The 21,793-nt window shown below is 45.0% G+C and overlaps 1 protein-coding gene across 1 annotated transcript; it reads left to right on the forward strand.

The window, feature by feature from the left end:
- The first annotated feature begins 979 nt into the window (after positions 1 to 979).
- LOC136944533 (transcriptional repressor p66-beta-like) lies at positions 980 to 19,452 on the forward strand. Its single transcript, XM_067238332.1, has 11 exons — positions 980 to 1,089; positions 9,600 to 10,034; positions 10,206 to 10,335; positions 11,148 to 11,279; positions 12,086 to 12,217; positions 12,772 to 12,942; positions 13,444 to 13,807; positions 14,002 to 14,204; positions 14,553 to 14,663; positions 14,831 to 15,056; positions 15,753 to 19,452. Exons 2-11 carry the CDS (start codon positions 9,607 to 9,609, stop codon positions 15,887 to 15,889), a joined length of 2,034 nt encoding a protein of 677 aa, XP_067094433.1. The 5' UTR covers positions 980 to 1,089; positions 9,600 to 9,606; the 3' UTR covers positions 15,890 to 19,452.
- The last annotated feature ends 2,341 nt before the right edge of the window (positions 19,453 to 21,793 follow it).

Consider the following 21,793-nt stretch of genomic DNA (forward strand, 5'->3'; position numbering starts at 1 on the left):
TATTTACTTTTTTTTTACTAAAATGGTTGTCAAGAGTAGATAGTGTTTTTAACAACTTATCAGCTGCCTGATCATTTTACAATTTATTTCACCAGTTATGTCGACGCAAGAGTTAAGTTGGCCATCGGACATTTTAGATGCAAACCGTTTTAGCACATGCCCATTTACCCAGTGAGTTCCACAAACTGGTGTCTAACAAAACCCGCCATGGATCTCCACTTAAAAGTGTTTCTGGATTGGCAGTGGATAACGCTAGTATGGTGGGTGATGCGTCCACTGATACTGTAATTTGTACCCGCAGACTGCCATGTACCCGCCAGAGGGCGCAGTTGGAAGTGAGGTCAACTGATGCCACCGAACCCTACGAGACTACAGTAGACTAATCTTAGAGAGCACAATAGATTTGCAACCAATCGAATTATTTATAAATGCGCAAATTATATAAATACTATTTGAAAGACAAAAGACCAGTGTTTGACATTGACATGTAATTTGGTCTAGGTGGACACCTCATTAAAACTGATAAGGCACATTTTTGTTTTAAATCAAATATTTTGTTTAGTCCAATACTTTGCTTACGCACCAATAGGGTGTTTGAATAAAAGGTAAATTAATGAATGGTGTTCCATTAGATATGTTTATAAATGATACATAATTAACAAAATAAACTCATAAATAAATATATTATTAAAAAAGTTTGTCGCAAGTACAAACATAAAAACTGATGAGTTGTAAGTTATTGTAAGATAGGAGGATGCTTTTATGGGCCCATTCAAATGGCATTAGAATTGCATTGTCGACAACGATGGGCATCTCTTTCTGGTTCATATACTCGCCGCTTTTTCTCCCCTCCCTCCTAGACAACAACTCACACCTTCAGTGGAGGCGCGTCAACGACACAACCACGGACCAATAATTTGTCTGTCTGCTTACGGACTGGGAGCATGAGAGCTTGTCGAGACCCAATCAGCGCTTTTGTATTGCTTGCCGGTGCTGGGGACTGACTGGTTGTAAGGAGTTACTGCTGCGCCCCAGGATCCCAAAGCCAAACCCGAAGCCAGTGGAACCTGCGGGGTGAAGGCGAGTCAGGTGAGACCGAGGATTGAGCCGCGGCCTATCTGAACTGAAGTTGAACTAAAAACCTCAATGCCCGATTTAGATTATGTATGCAATATAGTATCAAAATACTGAACCCTTGCGAAGTGGCAATGCAGGATGAGATGATACTGAAATAACGGTACACTACTGAGTATACCTATTTGATACAGTAGCTGTTCCTTGCCACCGTTATATTTTTAGTTCCAAAATTAGACAATAAACATGTGTTATTCTACAGAATATACAAAGAAGCAGTTGATGTTGCCACGTTCCAAAGTTGTTTACGATATAGCAATAAATTATATTGCGCGCGCGGATCATATTGATACAGAAAGGAATCCGCTTTATTGTTTAATCTCGAGTCCCTTGGGGTTAACCCTGGAGATTGGTCGGAAAATAGCTACGTCTTCGTGGTGTCGGTGTTCATACCAAAATGCGGTCATACATTTAATTGTTAAAAAATGTGTCTGCACAATTTTCATGTTTACAATCGAGTTTCTGAAACTCGCTGTTATTTCGGGGTGAGCAGTGGAAGGAGGCGACACGAAGTGTTGTGTGTGCAGATGTCATACAATAAAATGAATTCAAAATGCATCAGCCATTTACGTAAGTGAAGACGTGTTCACCCTCTCAACTTGTTTCGTATGCATGCAAATGGCCACCCTGGTTTTCGATGACAACTGGTGTTGCATATATTAGTGAATGCATGACTTTAATGACTCTTAAGGGTCACTTACATCCCTTTCAGTTGAAAATGTTTTGGGGTTTATTATGTTATTTTATAATTTTGTAAAATTATATAGTCACGTTGTTTCAAGTTAGCATTTTACATAATTTCCTAATGCTGCTATTTTCATGAGCATTACAATTACCAATTCCAATTCTGTCACTTGGAAGCATACAATAAAATTAAAATATATGTTTTCAACCCATAATTGTCAAGACATAGCCCAATGCATATGGGTCTATGAACTTGACCTGTGTCACGTTTTCACAGAGGTCTATCTTTCACAGTGGTGGATTTCACTTTTTTGGTGAACAATTACATTTCATGTAGGAACTAGCATAGAACCAATCATAATTGTACGATAAAGCCTCCACTACATTTCAAAGTCGAATAAGCAGTTCCCTTACCCTAAAAACGTACATACAAGCAACTTCCCACTGCTTTTTATTGTCAGTGATATCAGTGTATAACAGTGTCACAAGATTGGTAGTTGTTTCACCTAAAAGCATCAGGGTCTGTGCATTTGTACATCAGCCTTTGCTCTTAAATTGCTCACTGACAACAACTCTCATGTGTTGTCTTAAGCGATGTTCATTGTATTTGGTGCATGTGCAACCCAAAATAGCATCTTTGCCTTTGTTTGAGCTCTCCTTTCTACTTACTTTTCCCTTTTAAGGCCACTGTGTTATTGACCTTGCCAGGTGAAAGTGAGTGTGTCCTCTACAGCCCGGTGCTTTTGTGACTGTTGCTAGAAGTAAAGATGCCACTGTATAAGGTGCACTCGTTAAAGGTGGTTGTGGCTTGTTGATCCTGACACTGACTGTCTGTCAGTATAGCCCATCATCCATTGTTACAGTCTTCTACCTCTTCGTCCTTTCAGGTTACGAGACAGCGAGCCGAGCTTGATAAAGAAAAATGATTCACCTTTTAAAGAAGCCTTGTGTAAGATCGTCCTTCTTCATCTGTGTATTGTATTACACAGACATGTTAAGCACACTGTGGATTTCTAAAGGTATTTCCTAGAGAAGGGTCACTGGTTTTACCCAGTTAGTTCCATTACAGTCCCTTCAAAAGTGCCAAATTCTTTCACTCAAAACACACGTTTTGAAAATGTAGTACAGTACACCTGAACCTGACTGGACTATCCTGCTGGTCAGTGGAGTTCAACACTGTGCCACACTGACATGAGAGCTTGCATGCACACAGGCAGGCATGTGGTCGTACATCATGAACTGAGTAACTGGTAGAATGCGTAACGTGTGACCTGAGGGTCCCGGAACCTTGTTGGTACCTCTGTGGGTGACATTGGGAACACACGTAGGTCTTAAGCTTCCAAGCTTTTCATGAGCTTAAGGTACCACCAACTGTAGCCCAGCTGTGAGAGTTCTGCGAGGCTGCCTACACCAGTCCTTTCCTTCACTATAGGTAAATGAGAGCAGGTGAGAAATGTGGAGCAAAGAAACAGATACATTAGAGTATTGATCTGACTTTAGGCCTCTGGCATATGTTCTGTTGACAAGAGGCTTGTTGTTGCACAGGCGACAGACCTCAAGGTTATGAAAGTGGCGTTTGGTTGTGCACAGGTGCATTTGCAAAGATAGTGATGTCTTTTATTTATTTTTTGTCTTTAGTTGAGAGGATGAATGCAGGTCACATGGTACACGTGTTTGTTTCTCCACCATTTTGGTACCAAGCAAGTAGCGGTTCCACTTTACAGTGTACCACTCCTCCAACTTTGTTAGTGACCGACCACCCCACAGCCATCTCTCTCTCTCTCTCTCTCTCTCTCTCTCTCTCTCTCTCTCTCTCTCTCTCTGTCTCTCTGTCTCTCTGTCTCTCTGTCTCTCTGTCTCTCTGTCTCTCTGTCTCTCTCTCTCTCTCTCTCTCTCTCTCTCTCTCTCTCTCTCTCTCTCTCTCTCTCTCTCTCTCTCTCTGTGTGATGTCATGAAGGGCTACACATTAAGAGATAATTCCATATCCTGAGGTTACAAACCGGCTCAGACTGGCTGGCGCTTTAGGACTCTGCTTGGCACCATGGGGGGAGAGAGGGAGACAGGGAGAGAGAGAGAATGGGGGACTCTCCTGCTCTTAAAGGGACAGGTGGGGGCAAGCTTGAGACACTGCCCCTCTTCTGTAGTGGTGAATGTCACAATGTTGTGTTTGACATTCCCTTTCTGTCTGTGGAAGTGTTTGGTTGTCTTCGAAAGGAAACGGTTTTACAACCCCAGAACATCTCTGGGACATGTTTTTCTTTTTTGGGGGGGGGCGGGGGGGGTTGATTTACTGATCAATGATCGTTTTGGGCTTGTTAATATATGGGCATCGATCAAAACACGATGCTGTGAATGGAATAGTAATGGACAAGGTGGCCCGGTCGGACAGCCGTCCCACTGCTCATTCCTCAGTGTCCATTCACGCTCCAGCTGAGCGATGGCTGACGTCTGTCAGTCCTCACCGTAGTCTGCCGTCTTTGTTGCGTCGTGTACAGTAGCACCTGAACCCCCACGGTCAAAGACAAAACCTTTTCTCTCCTCTACGCAGCATGACCCCGTGCCTCCCTCCCTCTGACATCTTTCCATCTCCTCCTTTTGCTCCCTTTGTCCCCTGCACCTTCTCCCTCCCTCCCTTAGGCAACCGCAGAAATTAAATTGATTAGTGGTGCGGTCTATAAATAGACAGGCCACGGTTGCCTTGGCAACCGGGTGATAAGTGTTGTGTGATGAAGACCTGCGCGTCTAACTATTGTTACGTGGGGTGGGGCGCAGGAGGATGGGTGTCTGTGTTAGTGTTTGCATGTAGTATAGGCTATGTGGAGATCACATTATTTGATACCTCCTAAATGTGTGTGTGTCTTGTATTTCTGCGGGCCCGGCGCCAGACTTATGGCTGTTGGTGTTAGACTGCGGATCGGTGTAAACGCTGGCTTAATAAGAACTTCCCAGATTTGGATCTTTCAAAGGTTTTCACATGTTTAAGACGACCAGCACTTACCACTTGGTTACCATGGCCACTGTTTCCTGATCATTCTCATTAATGTCAGGAACTCTCTGTACCCACTCAGTAGTGTGTGTGTGTGTGTGTCCATGCATGCACTCGTGTGGGTTGATGGTGATGAAAGGCTATTGGTTGGAGACTGCAGCTCCTGGTGCCATCAACATGATGTCCTCGTGTTTTTCGCTTTCCTCCAAATCAATACGGTCTTCCTCGGGCTACGGCTAATGAGATAGGGAGAGACTTGAGGCCGTGCTAATGATTCTGTTGTGTCCTCACATCCACACAGTGTGCTTCCTCCGATTATTGGGTTGAATTAGGAAGAGGATTCTCTTTGTTGAATCTTTGGTGTACAGATAATTCCTACACTGGAGGAACCATCTTGACGATGAATGCGAATGTGGTGATTGGAGGCCAGGTTTTTATGTAAATTAAAAAAACTATACCCTTTGGGTTATATTGAAAGCTCATTTTGTGTGAACCTATTGTGGTGTGGTGCTGTTGAGACAAAAACCGTTGTTTTCCAGAACCTTGGAGCACACCTTTGGGAACACACATGGTCAGTGCACCCTTTAGAACAAGCCATCAGTCCTAATTCTTTCAACATTGGTCATCATTGTGTCTTGAATGATTTCATTCAAGAGCATATGTCAGTGCCTGTATCACATGCTACTTGAGTATTCACAGCTGGCAACGAGTGTGAAACTGAGCTGGAGGCTATCTGAGCTGCATGTCTTAGCTTTGTCCAGAATAGCTGTGAACGTGTCCAACTCGCCAACTCCTTCGGCGGGGTAGGAGCGAAGGATGCTCCTGTGTGTTATGAATTGACCGGGCCTGGGTGTCACCTCCTAACCCGCTCAGGGCGCAAGCTATAAACCTCCTTCCGTATTCATCGCGGTTAGCTGCTAATTTCATTTAGCTTGCTGCTCCTTCTAGGGGAGAACTCATTTCGTCATAGTCTTACGCAGTACCTAAAAGCTTGGGAACTCTGACTCACAGTTTATCTCCCCAACCTCAAGTTGCATGTTACGGCCCTGTCAGGCAGCATGATGTGGAGATCTTCCAGCTGGTTACTGCTAGTCAGAACCTCCTATTTGATGTCACTGCACACAACCATGGTTTTCCCTATTGACAGGGTGAGATGTGTTAGAAGATGGCGTATTCCAGTGGCTCAGTAATGCGGCGGTGCGTTTTGCAGGGTGGTCTCATGGACAGACAGGGAACGCTTACAATCGCATTGGCTTTGGTTCAGTCTCACAAGCTGTTCGGGATTTTGCTCCATATAACGGGCGATCCGGTAAGCCTACAGCCGTAGAAGTGACATGCCTAAATGTAATATTTCCTCATTACCGCAGTTCCACACCCACACCGCTACAAACGCAGACTCACAACCCAAGCACGTACAGTATTCCCATACTGTTATCCCCTTTAGAAATCAAAGCCCCGGAGACGGACTTGTATTGCTAACAATTCAGCAACAAAAGCCCATATTCGTCACTTTGTCCCTCAGGGGTCCTGAAAATGCAACTACGCAGCATACTTTTACTACCCCCACTCCCCCCCCCCTCCCCCCCCCCCCCCCCTCCACAAAAAAAGTTTCTCTTTTTGCTCCCCTCCTGTGTTTTTGGAGGGATGGGTGGAGGGAAGTGGAGTCAGGAGGGGGAGGGGGAGTGAGTGTTTATACGGGGGCTTTGTTGGCATCGCACAACTGTAGTAAAATGGAGGAGGAGGAGTGGGGGTTGAGGGAAAAGGAACAAAGGAGCCTTATGTTGGCATGGTCTCTCGTGTGTGTGCTTGGGCGTTTTGCACGCTCGTACGCATGGACAAATGTACGGATGTGCTGTGGCGTGCGCGCCTGCACACGCACGTGTCTTTTGTGCAAGGCTGTGCGTGGCTGAAGATTGTACTGTACAAATCTTTACCTTCCCTAGAACTGTACCCGTCTGCAATGTATAGTCTTCATATCCAATACTGCCCCAAGGATATTCCATCTCACGGCTGTCTTTTACCTTGATGTCATATGAATCTACACCTTTTTTCTTTTTTTGTGTTGAGTGTGTGTGGGTGTTTTATCCAAGGACCTGGTCATAGGAAAAGCAAAAAAAAAAAAAAAAGAATTCCTTTGTGATTTATTTGTTTAACGGGTGGTAAAATCACACCAGAGGTAGCTGAACTCTGTGTTGAAGAGAATAGGTGTGTGTAGCTCGGGGGAATATTTGTATCGGTGTGTGTGCGCGCGCTATCGTGTGTGTGTGTGTGTGTCGTTGCTTATGCTGATCAGCTCTCTCGTTTACCATCCCCTCCATCTTAGCACCTCTTTCTTCTCCCTCCTCCTCTTCTCGCGGTACGGAGGCGTCTGACTCTTGTGTTGTCTGGCTGCAGGCCCAGAGGTGTGTGTGTGTGTGCGTGCGTGCGTGTGCGTGCGTGTGAGTATAAAAGTACTGCCGACGTGTGCACACTGCATATACACGTGTGAGTGGATGTATGTGGCCGCAGCACACGTATAAGAGTTGGGTATACATGGGGTAGGGACACAGAGAGAGAGAGTCTGGTGTGTGTTGCAGGGCTACAGTCATCATATTATGTAAGAAGGAATGAGGATGGGGGGTGGTCAAGAGGTGCTGGGCTGGAGCTAAAGACACACACGCACACACACATACACTCAACTGATTGGCTTGGTAGTCTCTCTTGCTCTCTCTTCCCCTAGGTGGGTGGTTCGAGTCAAAGCTTTGGCATATATAGGCCTTTTCTGTTGTACAGTATGCCCCTACAAAGGAAATGGTAACTTCCATGACTCATGACTACTACGGATAGTGTACTGTAAATCACAGAGCTGTACTAAAAAGCATGCAGTTTGTGTGTGTGGCTGCGTAAGTATGAACAGGCACACAGTACAGTATTGTCTGTGTGTGTGTGTGTGTGTGTGGGGGGGGGGGGGGGGGGGGGGGTGTGGCTGCGTGAGTAAGAACAGGCACACAGTACAGTATGTGTGTAAGGTTGTCCACATTAGCGTGTGTGAATGCGCTGTATGTCGTTGTCGTGAGTGTCTCCTGGATATACCGCTTTTGTGTGTGTGCGTGTGCATGTACAGTATGTGCACAGCGTGAGTGTACAAGAGTGCTACTATCTCCACCTAACGAGGCATTGTGCTCTAATTATAACCAGTCCACCATCCTAGTCCCTTGCCACCCCAGCCCTCCCACCCCCCACTACTCCATCCTAGCCAATCCCCATCACTCTTCCTAGTCTTAATGCGTATCATTGGCCCAAGTTGCAGGGCAAACTAGCTCCCTGCGGTGCAACCTATGCTGCTTCTCCCGCTGCATCCTCAACCAACCCTCTCAACCCGATGATTCAACCAAGTGTGTCTAATGCAGTCGGATTGAAACGCGCACACATATACTCACACACTGTGATACAGGCAGTTAACCAATGCAGGGTTTGATGCTGTGGCTGTATAGAACACATGAACCCGCTCACCCTACGGTTGCACATGTGTGTGCCTGTTTAAGTCATCATGTGTCTGAGCCTGTATCACACTGCAGTAAGCTGCTCACACACACACTAGCGATACAGTATATATCCATAAGCATACATGCATCAAGCCCTCAAGCATGTTCTGTCCTAGGTACATATCACATTACCCTCTCATGCAACTTGTATAGGGGGAAGAGGTCAGGGAACTGTGTGTTGTTCATTCCATACTTTGCCAGCCATTTTAAAGGACTCTTCAGATCCTGTTCTGTGGGTTTGATGGTAATTGGAGAATATCCAATAAGACTGTTGACTGGTGATGACATCACATCTCTATACTATACAGAATATGAACACAGTATGGTTTTAATGGTTGCTAATTGGACTCCCCGCACACGCACACACACACACGTGAATGCACACATACAAACGCATTCTTCCTCCCCAGCCCTTATCTGCTTCAGTTTCGCTCTGCTTTACATGTGCCAGGCACGCCAACGTCCTGTTTCCTGTCTTTATTGTTGTCATGGCAGGGCAATGCATCCCTCCGGTAGGGAGTGGCACTTTGAGCAGTCTTAATTTTTTGTTGTTGAAAAAAAAACAATGACAGTTTGCCGTATACACTTTCCTGACCGAAACATTATGAATCATACAAATACGAATCATACAAATACTAACGACTTTAGCCATCCTAAAGCCATCGTACCTCTGTGTCTCAACCTCCTTCATTGGATGTGAGACCGGAGGGAGGCTTGTTGGCACAATTCTCCCTTTTGAAACCTAAGACGAGTGGTCGAGGGAATGAAGAAAGTGCCGGGGACGAGCCTTGGTGTCTTGTCAGACTCCTGTGAGAGTGAGGATACCGGACAGGGGCGATGACAGCTAACTGTTAGCGCTGTCTGAGGTGGCAAAGCAAACAATATGGTGGGGGTGTGAGCGCGGAGCAGTAGACTTGTCATCCCGTTCGCCTCACCGCTGAAGAAAACCACGACAGACTCTTTTTCGCTGTCGCTCTGCCGTAGGAAAGGTGAACCGTGAGGGGATTGAGTGGGTGTTTGACATCTGTGTGTGTGTGTGGGGGGGTGATGCCAAAAGGGATGGTTTGATATCAGTTGAACAAAGAAGAGAGGAAGACTTGGAACGGTCTGATATTTCAACTAAGTGTTTACCCGTCTTTCTCTTCCCTCGACCTCTCCTCCATCAACCAAAATCCGACCTCCCCATCGCTCGATCTCTCTCTCGCACGCATCTCATTCCTCCCTTTCTACTCTCCTTTGTCACCCCCCGTTCCCTCCCTCCCTCCCTCTAGTCCAGTCATGGAGAGGCTGAATGAGGAGGCGGTGCGCCTGAGCCTGCTGAAGCGCGGCCTGGACTCCTCCTCCTCGTCTTCGTCCCACGGCCCGGGGCCCGCCGCAGAGCGCGACGAGCTGCTGTCCAAGCGCATCAAGATGGAGGGCCACCAGGCCATGGAGCGCCTCAAGATGCTGGCCTACCTGAAACGCAAGGACCTGGCCGGCTTCGAGGCCGCCGGATTGGTGGGGCTCAACGCCGCCGCCACGGCCGGCATGGCCGAGGTCAAGGGTCACCACCACAGCTCGTCGGGGCTGGGGGGCGGGGCCTACGACGAGAGGACTAACGGGACCTTGAGGGGCCCGGCGGCGGGCGTGTCCCACCACACCATGTTGGGAAAGAGTGGGAAGGAGAACATGGGGGAGGAACCGGTGGATATGAGCGCCAAAAGAGGGTGAGTGGAGGGGGAAAGAGAAGGGAGAGGGGTCTGGGTCAGAGAGTTTGTGCTCAGGGTGCTTGGGTAAAAGAAAAAAGGCCAAGGTATTTTTAGGTACAATTTTTTTTATTGACTGAGCTATACAGAGTTATAATTGTATACATTTCCTACTGTGCGTGTAACCCCTAGTGACACGGACAGAGAACGCCTCACCCCATCCCCTGATGTCATCGTCCTGTCGGACAACGAGGCGTCCAGCCCCAGAGGGCCGAGCAGAGGGGAGGAGCGACTGAGGACGGCCAACCTAGAGATGTTCAAGGTGTGTGTGTGTGTGTGTGTGTGTGCGCGTGACTTGAATTATGAAGATATGGTCAACATTGTATGTAGATGGATAACACCCAAGGCCACACTGAACGCGGGTTGCCTGGCGACCTATATGGACGCGAGCAATTCGCAGTGCTAAGCATGCTGGGATTGCTTGCAGTGCGGAGCAAGCTCGTGGCGCAGGGAAAAAGTTGAGGAAACTCAACTTTATGCAAGTGAGCGCAGCGCGAAGCCACGCAGACACCAATAAGGACGTCTGCGGGGACTTTGACGTTGACCCTTCTGCTTCCTTACCACTCGCTTCTACTACCCAGAGCAATGTGGATGAAGGAAAAACTAATGATGGTAGTTTCGGGATTTCCTGAATGACATGACCCCACTCACCTTACATTTCATTTGATGGTAATATTTGAGTTTAGCCTATACGTGTAGGATAACCAGTAGGTCTGGCTACACTTTTACGCGTTTTGAAACATTTTAACATCATAAGCAAGGCTACTGGCTAGCTCTTTTTGGTGATGTAGCTTCACCTGAGCAACTGAAACATTGAAATATGAGTACATTAACTTGGGTGAGACCAAGCTGATTGGCTCACAGCTGGAAACACGGCCACAAGCAAACGATTTTTCGAAACGACGCACCGTCATCCGGACTTTTCACATATATCAGGGCTTTGGCGTAAGTGTGTCCTCATACTGCAGACACTGTGTGCGCACTGTACACTTGTGTGGTTTGTGGGAGATGCACAGGTGTCTGTGCATGCAGGTCCAGGATATTAATGTGTGTGTGTGTGTGTGTGTGTGGTAGGGTAAGAGCGGCGAGGAGAGGCAGAAGATGATCCGGTCTCTGAGAGAGGAGCTGAGGTTGGAGGAGGCCAGACTGGTGCTGCTGAAGAAGCTGAGGCAGAGCCAGTTACAGAAGGAGAACCTTGTCCAGAAGGTCTGTTCATCCATCCATTCATACACCAAGCTATATATCCATCCATCATATATCAGAATCAGAAAGGGATTTATTCGCCATGAAAGTTTGCACAGACAAGGAATTTGCTTTGGCAGGAAGGTGCATACAATAAACATATACCTAAAATTTAAATATGTGGACTAACTATACTAAGGGTACATACTAACCCTAACCCTATATACACCAAGCTATCCATCCATCCATTCATACACCAAGCTATATATCCATCCATCTATTTATACATACACCAAGCTATATATACATCCATCCATCCATACACCAAGCTATATCTCCATCCATCCGTCCATACACCAAGCTATATATCCATCCATCCATGTTTATACTATCCTAAGGCTTCATCCATCTTTACGCACTAATCCTCATTTCCTTACACTCATCCTATTGTCGCACTTCATACCCTTTTGCGGTTTCTTTCTGTAATCTAAACTCATCCATTTATCTAGGACACTCATTCATTCATTCATCCATCGCGTCTCATCCACTCACCCTTGCATTGGGTTCATTGTACCAACTCACCATATTCTAACCTAATTGAAACGAACCAACTCCAGTCACTTTCATAAAGGACTCAAAATTCCCCAGGCAACATCAGCTATTCTCTACCATTGATAGCCTAGTATCCACTACACATTAAACTGATTAAAGTTTTTTTGACATTACCAAACCCAATGATTGTAATATTGGAATTATTCTGTGACCCCCCCCCCCCCCCCCCCCCTCTTAAACCTTTGCACCTTGACCTCTAACCTTTGACCCACCCCCAGGTCCCTGTGGTCCAGAACACAGCCTCGGCCATTCAGAGCGGAGCTTCTGTCCACGGTGCTCAGAGCATGAACAAGATGTCTGCCCGACCAGGTCTCCACACCCCGGAGCCACAGAACCTCCGCTTGGCACAGGTGGGTCTGCCACAAGGACAGCTCTGGGCCCAGTTGGCTCTCTAGCTACTGTGTGTGCTCGCTAGCCACATGAGTACACTTGGCAGGGCTCCACCTATTTTGTTTCTGTTCTGCCAGTTAAGAAGGACCAGATCACTCAAGAAGATAACCAAACATAGAAGTATAACCGATTCTAGATGGCCATTGGTCATTTTACAACTCGGATCGTCATTCACACATGCTGTTAATTCACTATCAGTTACTGGGTATATTCATGTTGTCACATGCCTGGGTCAGAGGAACACAATGCATTACAAATAGCTCCTGGATTTTGCAAGTCTTGTTGCTGGTGATACGGTGGCATCTAGTGGCTGGGAGAGGAACTACGACCCCCTAAAATAATTGGATGGGTGTGCATATTTTATGTAGATCAAATTATTTATTTAGTTAGCCTGTAGGTTTGTTTGGGGGTGGAGAAAACTGCATCTTTTCAAGACCTCTATGGCAGAAACTGAACTGATCCCATAAAAAGAATCATCTTTGTTCCTCCTCACCCCTCTTCTCGTCCTGCTCAGGGTCACTCTGTCATCAGGTCTGCCTCCAACAGCTCCATGTCCCAGATGATGATGTCACAGAGGGTCATAGCACCCAACCCCGGCCAGCTGCAGGGCCAGAGACTGATGCAGAAGCAGGGTGGCATGCGTACCCCGACGGGCAGCGCCAACAGCGCTGTGACCTACCAGCAGGCAAGTCCAGTCGCTTTGCCAAGGCATCTTTAGGGGGTTTTCCCATCCTCGCCTGTTGATACGGTGTTTTCTCCTCCTGGATAGTAGCAAACTTGTTTTCTCGGTTTGATGCTATCTGTGCTTTATGAGGGTAATGTGTTGTATTTGAAAAACGAAATCAGTTGGAACAATATGAATGTTATTGTGCACTAAGTGAATACTATATTGACATTTTAATTCACTTAAGGCTTCCATGGACCGTCTAAATCAGGGGTATTCAATCCTGGTCCTCAGGGTCCGCTGTCCTGTATGTTTAGGTTGTTTCTCTGCTCCAACACACCTGATTCAAATGAATGTGTCGTTATCAGGCTTCCACAGAGCTTCATAACGACACATTCATTTGAATCAAGTGTGTTGGAGCAGGGAAACATCTAAAACAAAGACTTAGAAACAACCCTGGAGTACCAGGGTTGAACACCCCTGCTCTAAATCAAGTGTCTGGTTCTCTGTATGTAATTCCAGTCCTCCAACCAGCAGGTGGGGGCCTCCCAGCGTTCCTCCTCCTCGTCCTCCTCCTCCGCCATGTACATGAACCTGGCCCACATGCAGGCGGCGGGCGGCGCCGCGGGAGTAACGGGGGTGGGTGCGGTCAGCCCCTCCTCCCTGCACAGCCCCGGAGGGGTGGCGGCGTCCATGGCCGACACGGCCAGCAGTCAGGCGGCCGCCAAGCTGGCCCTTCGCAAGCAGCTGGAGAAGACCCTGCTGGAGATCCCCCCGCCCAAACCGCCAGCACCCCTCCTCCACTTCCTGCCGTCGGCGGCCAACAGCGAGTTCATCTACATGGTGGGGCTGGAGGAGGTGGTGCAGAGTGTCATTGACAGCCAGGGTAAGAGGAACAGTGCATTTTTGATAATGCTTCTCTGGGGGAGTTTGCGTAGCGTCTGTGCTGTTATGCTGACAATGCTGGTTCCACGATGGTTGGCGGTCCTCTTTCTACCTGATACTCCAGTTGTCACCTCATTTACTCAGATTGGGCCTCATATTCTGAAGGTTCATGAGCTCCTGTGTTTATGTCTGTAGGGAAACTGCGCTTGCCCTTCTCCTCTATGGAGCCCTTCATGTGCGCCCAGTGTAAGACCGACTTCACACCCCACTGGAAGCAGGAGAAGGGCGGGCGCATTCTGTGCGAACTCTGCATGACATCCAATCAGAAGAAGGCCTTGAAGGCCGAGCACACCAATAGACTGAAGAACGCCTTCGTCAAAGCCCTGCAGCAGGAGCAGGTCAGTTTTTGGGGTTGTTGCTGTGGTAATGAGTGACGCTTTGGGGTTGATTTGATATAACTGTACCAATGTATGTCTTACACTTTTGATGACTGGCAGTCAGTGCTTAAAAATCGTTTACCAGTTAATCAACAATTGTTTGTTTGTTATACCATTTATGATAGCAGTCCAGTAAATGAATTGGCTGAAAAATGAAAGGTTTTCGGCTTGTGTCATTTGCCGTCTGTGAATGCACCAGATTTTTTTTCGCTCTCTGTTGAATTGAAACTGCTTGCTCTATATAAGATGGGTCACTACTGTATGATAAATGAGTACCTCACTGACTCGACCCAACGCTTTTTGGTGCAGGAAATTGAGCAAAGAATCCAGCTCCAGGCTGCTCTCGCCACCAGCTCTGCCCAGACGTCCCCCAGTGTGAGCAAGGCTGAGACCATGAGCCGACACCACACACACAGACAGGTGAGCCATCGCAAGGACCTACTGCCTTCTGATGGCCTCCATCCAGACGCTGAATCTCACAATGTCCCATACTGTTCCCACACTCACACGTGTCATTACGCCTGGAGGAGATATAAATGTAGAGATGTGTGTGTGTGTGTGTGTGCGTGCGTGCGCTCGCTTGCCAGACCCCTCAGCCCCAGGTGACCCAGTCCCAGGCCTCCCTCCAGCGCAGCCTGAGTGGCTCCGCCCGAGGCGTCCTGTCTAACTTCGCCCAGGCCTCCCAGCTCTCCGTGGCCAGCAGCCTCATGGGCATGACGGGCAAGCGCTGTGGCCAGGCGGGCACCAGCGGGCACAGCCGGGCACAGCAGCAGCAGCAGCATGACAACAGGCGCCAGCTCTACAGCATCCCTGGTGAGTGGCCGGGTGGGGAGGGGTCACAGGGTTAGGTTTGGGAAGTGAGAATGGTAATCGCACCCTGAACCCATTATATACCTATAACTTTGACCCATATCAGCTTGACTGCTTTCGGGAAGCTGTAATTGACCCTGTTGAAATACATTGACGGGATGAGCTGTGACATGAAAGTTCAATTTTAGAACTGTGTGTCAGGCGATTCAAACCGTGACTGGCTAGCTTGCTCATAAGTAAGTATTTCATAGGGAAGGTTTTTTGCCCATAGGGAATGCCTCCATCTTGAGAGAAACTCACCTCTGCTCAGTGGCTATGCTGAGATAAAAATAATAATAATAATAGGACTGTAGAAGCCATGACACTATTTTATTATAATCATATCAATAGTTTTTTGATTATTGTATTTGTTTAGTTTTATTGTTTTGGAGCAATAGGGGCACACCTCACTCAGGTAGTAGATATGAGGCCATAAATCAAGGTAGTTTCAGGTTTGTTTGTTTTCTTACCAAAGCAACAGAAAGCCAGCACAGATTGGACAGTTTTTTGTTAGTTTAAATAACAGATGCATTAGTGGCGTTGATCAAAGTGGAAATTGGATGTAAGACAAAAAAAACGCTTCGTACTTTGAGTCCACCAACCTCTGTCAGTGTACGACTTCCATTAACTCCCATCTCTCTCTCTACTCCTTCTCTCCAGGGGTAAACATCGCCTACCTGAACCCAGGCAACGTCGGGGGCCACAAGGGGTCCAGTCTGGCTGACCGCCAGAGGGAGTACCTGCTGGACATGATCCCCCCTCGCTCCATATCCCAGTCCCTCTCTGGACAGAAATGAAACCACACCACGTTCGCCCCCCCCCCCCCCCTCCCCCCCAACCCATCCTGCTGGACATGATTCCCCCCAACCCACCCTTTGCTCCATATCCCAGTCCCTCCCCGGACAGATATGAACCACACCACTCCTTCCTCCGCCCCTTCCTTTCCCCAACCTATCCTGGTGCAATACTGCAACACGCACCCCCCGCCCCCATAACCATTCGACCTTCCATCGCATGCAGTGCCTGTTAGTGTGCCTACCAAACTAACCTGTATGAAAAACACAATCAATCAATGACTCCAAAAACAAAAAAAGACAAAAAATATATAAATGAAAGACAACGCTCTTAATTAAAACGACCAGTCGTTTTAACACGTGATACAAATGTTAATGCAATCGTCTTTAGTGCAATGGATGTCCTTCTCGTTTCGCCGCTACTGACTCGTCGCTGTCCTCAAGTCACCCTGTTTCTATATAACGGAGGCGACAGAATTGGGGTGTTAATTTTTGTTTAGTATTGTGTGCTTGTTTTTTTTTTTTAAGCAATATTTTGTCTGGCCCCAGCTTTCTTAAAAGAAGAAATCAGTTCTTTGTCATTTCTGGGAATGGCTTATTTTTTCCCCCGAGAACTACACTGTCTTCCCGGATTGTCGATTCTCTCCTTATCTGGCTTCACTCAACTGGGCCCCCAACATTTTGAGGTGGAATCCTGGTGTTACAGACATCGTCTTCAAGGTGGTGGAATCTCCCTGACTTGCAGACATAGCTCAACCTTTGTTTTAAAAAGGTGATTCTTGTGGTTGCTTAATTGGCACAAATTCTCTCAAACCTCTTACACGCTTGGGAGTTTAGGTGCAGAAGGAGGAGGAAATAAAACTCCAATGATTTGTTGAAAGATACAATGTTTTAGATCTTGGGAGCTTGTTCATAGCAATACTTCATGAAGTGACTGTTGAAACGTGGATACACCTCAGAGAATGGCCAATAAACCCAGATGAGTTTAGAGACTGGTTCCTGTTTTAATTTGAGATTAAAGTCGTGGATACCACATTGCAATCCCACCTCGTTTTTTTTACATGAGTCAGGACAGGTGCTTTAGTCTGGAGTGTTCTATGTGGAAAGATAAATGACAAAAGAAATGGATGAATATGATTGATAGTGACATCGTTATGTAATAAGTCGTTGGATTGTTAAGGATGTCAGTTAGCAGAGTTTTTTAATTGGACGAGACATCGGATGGTGATTTTGGTTGGCTGGGAAACCTTGTTGAGGAATTGGATAGGAAAAACCAGTTCAGAAGAAGATCTATTATATGAAATTTTGAGATAAAATTGGGACATAGGTGTTGAACCCCTTGTTCTTTTTATTTATCTTTTGTTTCTAAGTCTAGAGTTTCCTAGTAAGAGTTACCTTTCTTTGACATATAAACTTGTGGATTAAGTTTTATATGAATATTACATTGTCTGACTTTTTTACCTGCTAGTGTACAAGTCCACTATGCAGTGTAAGGCTTAGAGAAAGTGGCTAGCTCTTAGCTACAACCTATTCATATTTGCAGCGTCTTTTCGAGGAAGTGGTGTATCTGAAAGGTACTTGGCCTCAATGACGATAAATACTGTGTGACAAACTAGCAGCTGTCAAACTTAAATCAAACTGTTTATATAGAAATACAATTACAGAGTATACATCATGGGCCATGGCAATGAATAGGATTGTACTTTTAAGGAGCACTTGAGGTTCCAATTAAACTATTCTAGACAAGAATGTGTGTCTGTCCACAAAATAAAAGTCTGACTTGATTCTTGATGGGTTCCGAATATGAATGTTCTATTCATTATTAACAGGTTGCACTCAGTCGGTGTTGTCTGCACAATATTCCTGAGTGAAGGAAGTGAAGGCCACCAGAAACTGTATGTATAATACAGGAAATGTGCTTTCCCCTCAGAGCAAGAAGCTTCATAAATGAAGAGCAACAGTGTTAAAATGAATTATTCAGTTTTTCCTTTATCATTTTGCCAACTCAATTCTCAACTTAATGAAATTGTCTTCGGTGTAGTCATATTTTTTGCTTCCCACTAAGGTCAATATCTCATTTTCCTCTGTTTCATTTAACCTTGTTAAACTTCAGAAGCAGGTGCAATATTTGGATACACAGCAAAAGAAAACCTCTTAGGAGTTTTTATTCTGAATTGAACTACATAATAACTAAAAGAAATCCCTGTCTGGTATACACTAGTTGCCGTTAAATTATTTTATCCCTTGTAAGGGATGTGGCACTTAGGTAAAATAGCCCAATTAAATTTATCTATTCTAAGGACATGATGAAACACAATAATCACTGTTTTAGCACAGTGACGGTTTGGTGGTTTTTACCCCCACAGATTTTTGATATGTATCATTGTCTTCTATGCTATGTGTTTGATATTAATAACTGTCCTTTGTCGTGTGTATGCTATCTCTTCTATCTACCTTACCATCAACTTTTCTCTCTGTTCTATTTCCCGAACTATGCCAGATGCATCCACAAATGTTATGGAAAAAAGGTATAACACATGGAAAAGATCATTTTCAGATGTCATTTTTGTAAGGTTTTAAATATATATATAAAAAAACTACCTTTTGCTGACCTGTCAATCCAATTTCATTTCTGAAGATTTTTGTAAAAAAATAAATAAAAAAAGAACAAAAAAAATAAAAAGAACTTACAAAAAAAGAAGCTACAAAAACAGTATAACCTGAATAAACTGAATTTGTCTAAGTTACAAAACACAATGATACAATACTTGCTTGAACAGGTGTATTAATAATGACTTGATGTATATAAGCTTTTACTCCTTTGTGGAGCACAACACATGAATTGAAGATGGGTGTACATTGTGTAGAAAAGCAAGCAAAAAGCCATGGATATTGTGAAGCTTGTCATTTTGTTTTGTGATCACTGTATTCCTGTGCCACAAATGTGCAAAAACATGTGGGGGTTAATATTCTACCTTTTCTATTTACTATCAAATGCATTCACACCTTTCGGTATATTGTTTTGTAGTACTTATCCAGTAGGATCATTATTTTGGATGGTTGTTTGATCTATACCAGGGCCACCTGTCAGTGTGTAAAGTAATATGCTTTTTGTCCAGTTTTCTTTTGGCAAATCTGTTGTTCACTTAACAGTTATTACTATTTTGACATTATTTCATGCTTTGTTTTGATTAGTATATAGGTATAATACTTTTGCAAGGCTTGGTTTAGATCAAACAACTGGGATGGGATTTTCTTTTTTCCCCTATTTATCTGTTTCCAGGTACAGGCAGCGCATGGTCCAAGTAAGACAGAGACTCATGAGATGAGCGATTTCCACTGTGCATTTTGAATGCACAGTAGTATAAATGCTAAGCTACATGCTAATTCTGCCATTGTCATTAAGTTTGTGGAGGCATCCATAGTGTGCAATGTGTTGGGTCAAGCAAATCATTGGAAGAATTCAGCAGTCTTAACACAATGCTGTCATGGTAGGATCCCAAAAATGGCTCAGTATGGCTTGTATAAGATTCTGTCAAAAAAAATTAAAGCGATGTTTTCAAAAATTCATGACAAATGTTTTGCTTTTGTAGACAAAATAAGCTAAAAGTGTGAGATTCCCACTCTGTTTTCACTAGCTAGCTCAGACTTAGCATTGTTTGTTTTCACACTGTTGCTAAAAAAGAAGACGTGCTTGAACTGCCAGGGTCCAAACCAGTTTTTTTGTTCAAAAGGTACAGGTCTGTAATACAGCCAACCAACCAGTTGCAGTAAAAGCAAGTGATGGCTTTAACCCCAACATGACAAATGCACAGCACTTTGCTTTTTGGAAATTGTTATTGATTGTAAGAACTAACATGAAAAGAGGAACAGATTTGAGTAGCGCTCGTATTGTATTTTGTGCTATAATTAAACAATACAGACCAGTAATATACACCTCTGGAAAAAGTCACTGCACCTTTTTCTATCCTTTTTAAAAAGGTTGAAAAGGACATTTATTGAGGAACAGAATGGTAACAAAATTGTCCTTCAACTTTTTTTTTTATAAAAAAGGTACACTGGTCTTTTAACTTTTTCCAAAGCTGTAGTTTTATTTGACACAACTTTTCACAAAGTCAGTAGTAATTTTTTCACATGTTCCACAAAATTATTTCACACCATTCCTATAGGCAAATGCAAATGTTGGTAATTGCCAGAACAGACTATTAGAACTACATGGAGAGAGAAAAAAATGAGGGTAAAACATCATTCAGTCAGTATAATTTCCCTCTAACCAGTGTAAAGATTTTAAAAAGCGATTATTGGGGGTAAGAAAGTGACCATAAAAAAACTAAAGAGAACCTAGAAGCCAAGCAAGCAGCCACAGTTAAAAGTTTCAAAGAATGATAGCCGGACTGTACTGGGGGGGTCTGTTGTTGTCGTAGGGAGGCAATCCCTCTTCTGCTCCTTTTGGGGTCCTCAGTATAATGGTATATATGTGAGAGTATAATGGTATATATGTGAGAGTATAATGGTATATATGTGAGAGTATAATGGTATATATGTGAGGTCATGGCGTGTATGTGAGAGTATAATGGTGTATATGTGAGAGTATAATGGTATATATGTGAGGGTATAATGGTATATATGTGAGGGTATAATGGTATATATGTGAGGGTATAATGGTATATATGTGAGGGTATAATGGTATATATGTGAGGGTATAATGGTATATATGTGAGGGTATAATGGTATATATGTGAGGTCATGGCGTGTATGTGAGATCAAGTATGAATTAAGGCCTATACGGCCTCATAGACCACTGGTATCTTGAGCACCACCAAAACAGAGATACAACGCCCTCTATTTCTGCAACAAAGGGAAATGCTCTTGCCTGTATCACATTGCCGTGTAATAGTGGTTTAACTTCGCTACCAGTGCGGGTCCTGAGTTATACTATGCTTCTTCCGCAGTTCTGTGGGAATCGTGCACAAGCCACTACTGGGGAAGGACTGTTTCGGTGGAGCAGCAGTGCGCTCGCGGCTACGGTGCGCTGGAGCCCTGGGTCATCATCTGGGTCGTGAGTGGTGCATGGACTGCCGGAATAACTATTAATAATCCTGTCAGAGTATTCCATTTTACTATTCCCCCATTCAAGTGTGACTTAGGTTGCTAATGCATTTCATGCCTGGCTGTTTGGTTGGCTTAATAACAATTAGTTGGGTGTTTAGGGGTCAGTCATTCTTATTCATGAAATCGTGTCTGGTGTATTTATGCTATTCTTATGGAACGCTTTGTGTTGTGAGCCTATTGCCGTTTTGCTGTGTATGAGCCTAGTGCATGATTACGTGTTGTGGTGTTTATGATTGCAGTGGTTCCCTTCACTGGTTTATATTGCTGTTTTGCATATTGCTCCCTTGCACATTGCCGTGGACTTGATAACTGTTTGCTGTGCTTTCACCTGTAAGACATAGGCCCATTGGTATGATAAAGTTCCCTCTTAGAACTACTCCACCGTCCCTAGGGGGCGCCAGAGCAGAACATTTGAATACAAGCCACTTATTCCTAGCTCCCATCATCCATTTCCTGAATTATGGGCGCGACTTCCGGAGCCGGCGATTGTCATGGTAACGCTCAAACAGTCATTGCGGTAAGCTGATGCGAAATAAAACATGTGGGAACACAGCCTGTTACACCTGAAAAGGGACAATTTGATCATACCTCTGCCTTCTATTATCGAGGGATGGGAGGACGACCTGAATGTGGCCTCAAATAACGTACACTAGCATATTTAGCTACAGTACTTTATTAACTCTGTTGCTACGGAGGGTGAAGCGATGAATAACCTGAAAAGCTCTGAATCTTATTAGTAGCTACCTCCACAGCAATAAAGTTGGTCGCGTTTTAATAAAGGAGGTGGGACACAAC

This window comes from Osmerus mordax, chromosome 6 (genome assembly GCF_038355195.1).
Source record: "Osmerus mordax isolate fOsmMor3 chromosome 6, fOsmMor3.pri, whole genome shotgun sequence".
Classification (NCBI taxonomy): Eukaryota; Metazoa; Chordata; class Actinopteri; order Osmeriformes; family Osmeridae; genus Osmerus; species Osmerus mordax.

Coding starts and splice junctions, on each gene's coding strand:
- LOC136944533 (XM_067238332.1), top strand. CDS start 9,607: ATGGAGAGGCTGAATGAGGAGGCGGTGCGCCTGAGCCTGCTGAAGCGC. Junction 10,035..10,205: donor GATATGAGCGCCAAAAGAGG/GTGAGTGGAGGG, acceptor TGTAACCCCTAG/TGACACGGACAGAGAACGCC. Junction 14,664..14,830: donor GACACCACACACACAGACAG/GTGAGCCATCGC, acceptor CTCGCTTGCCAG/ACCCCTCAGCCCCAGGTGAC.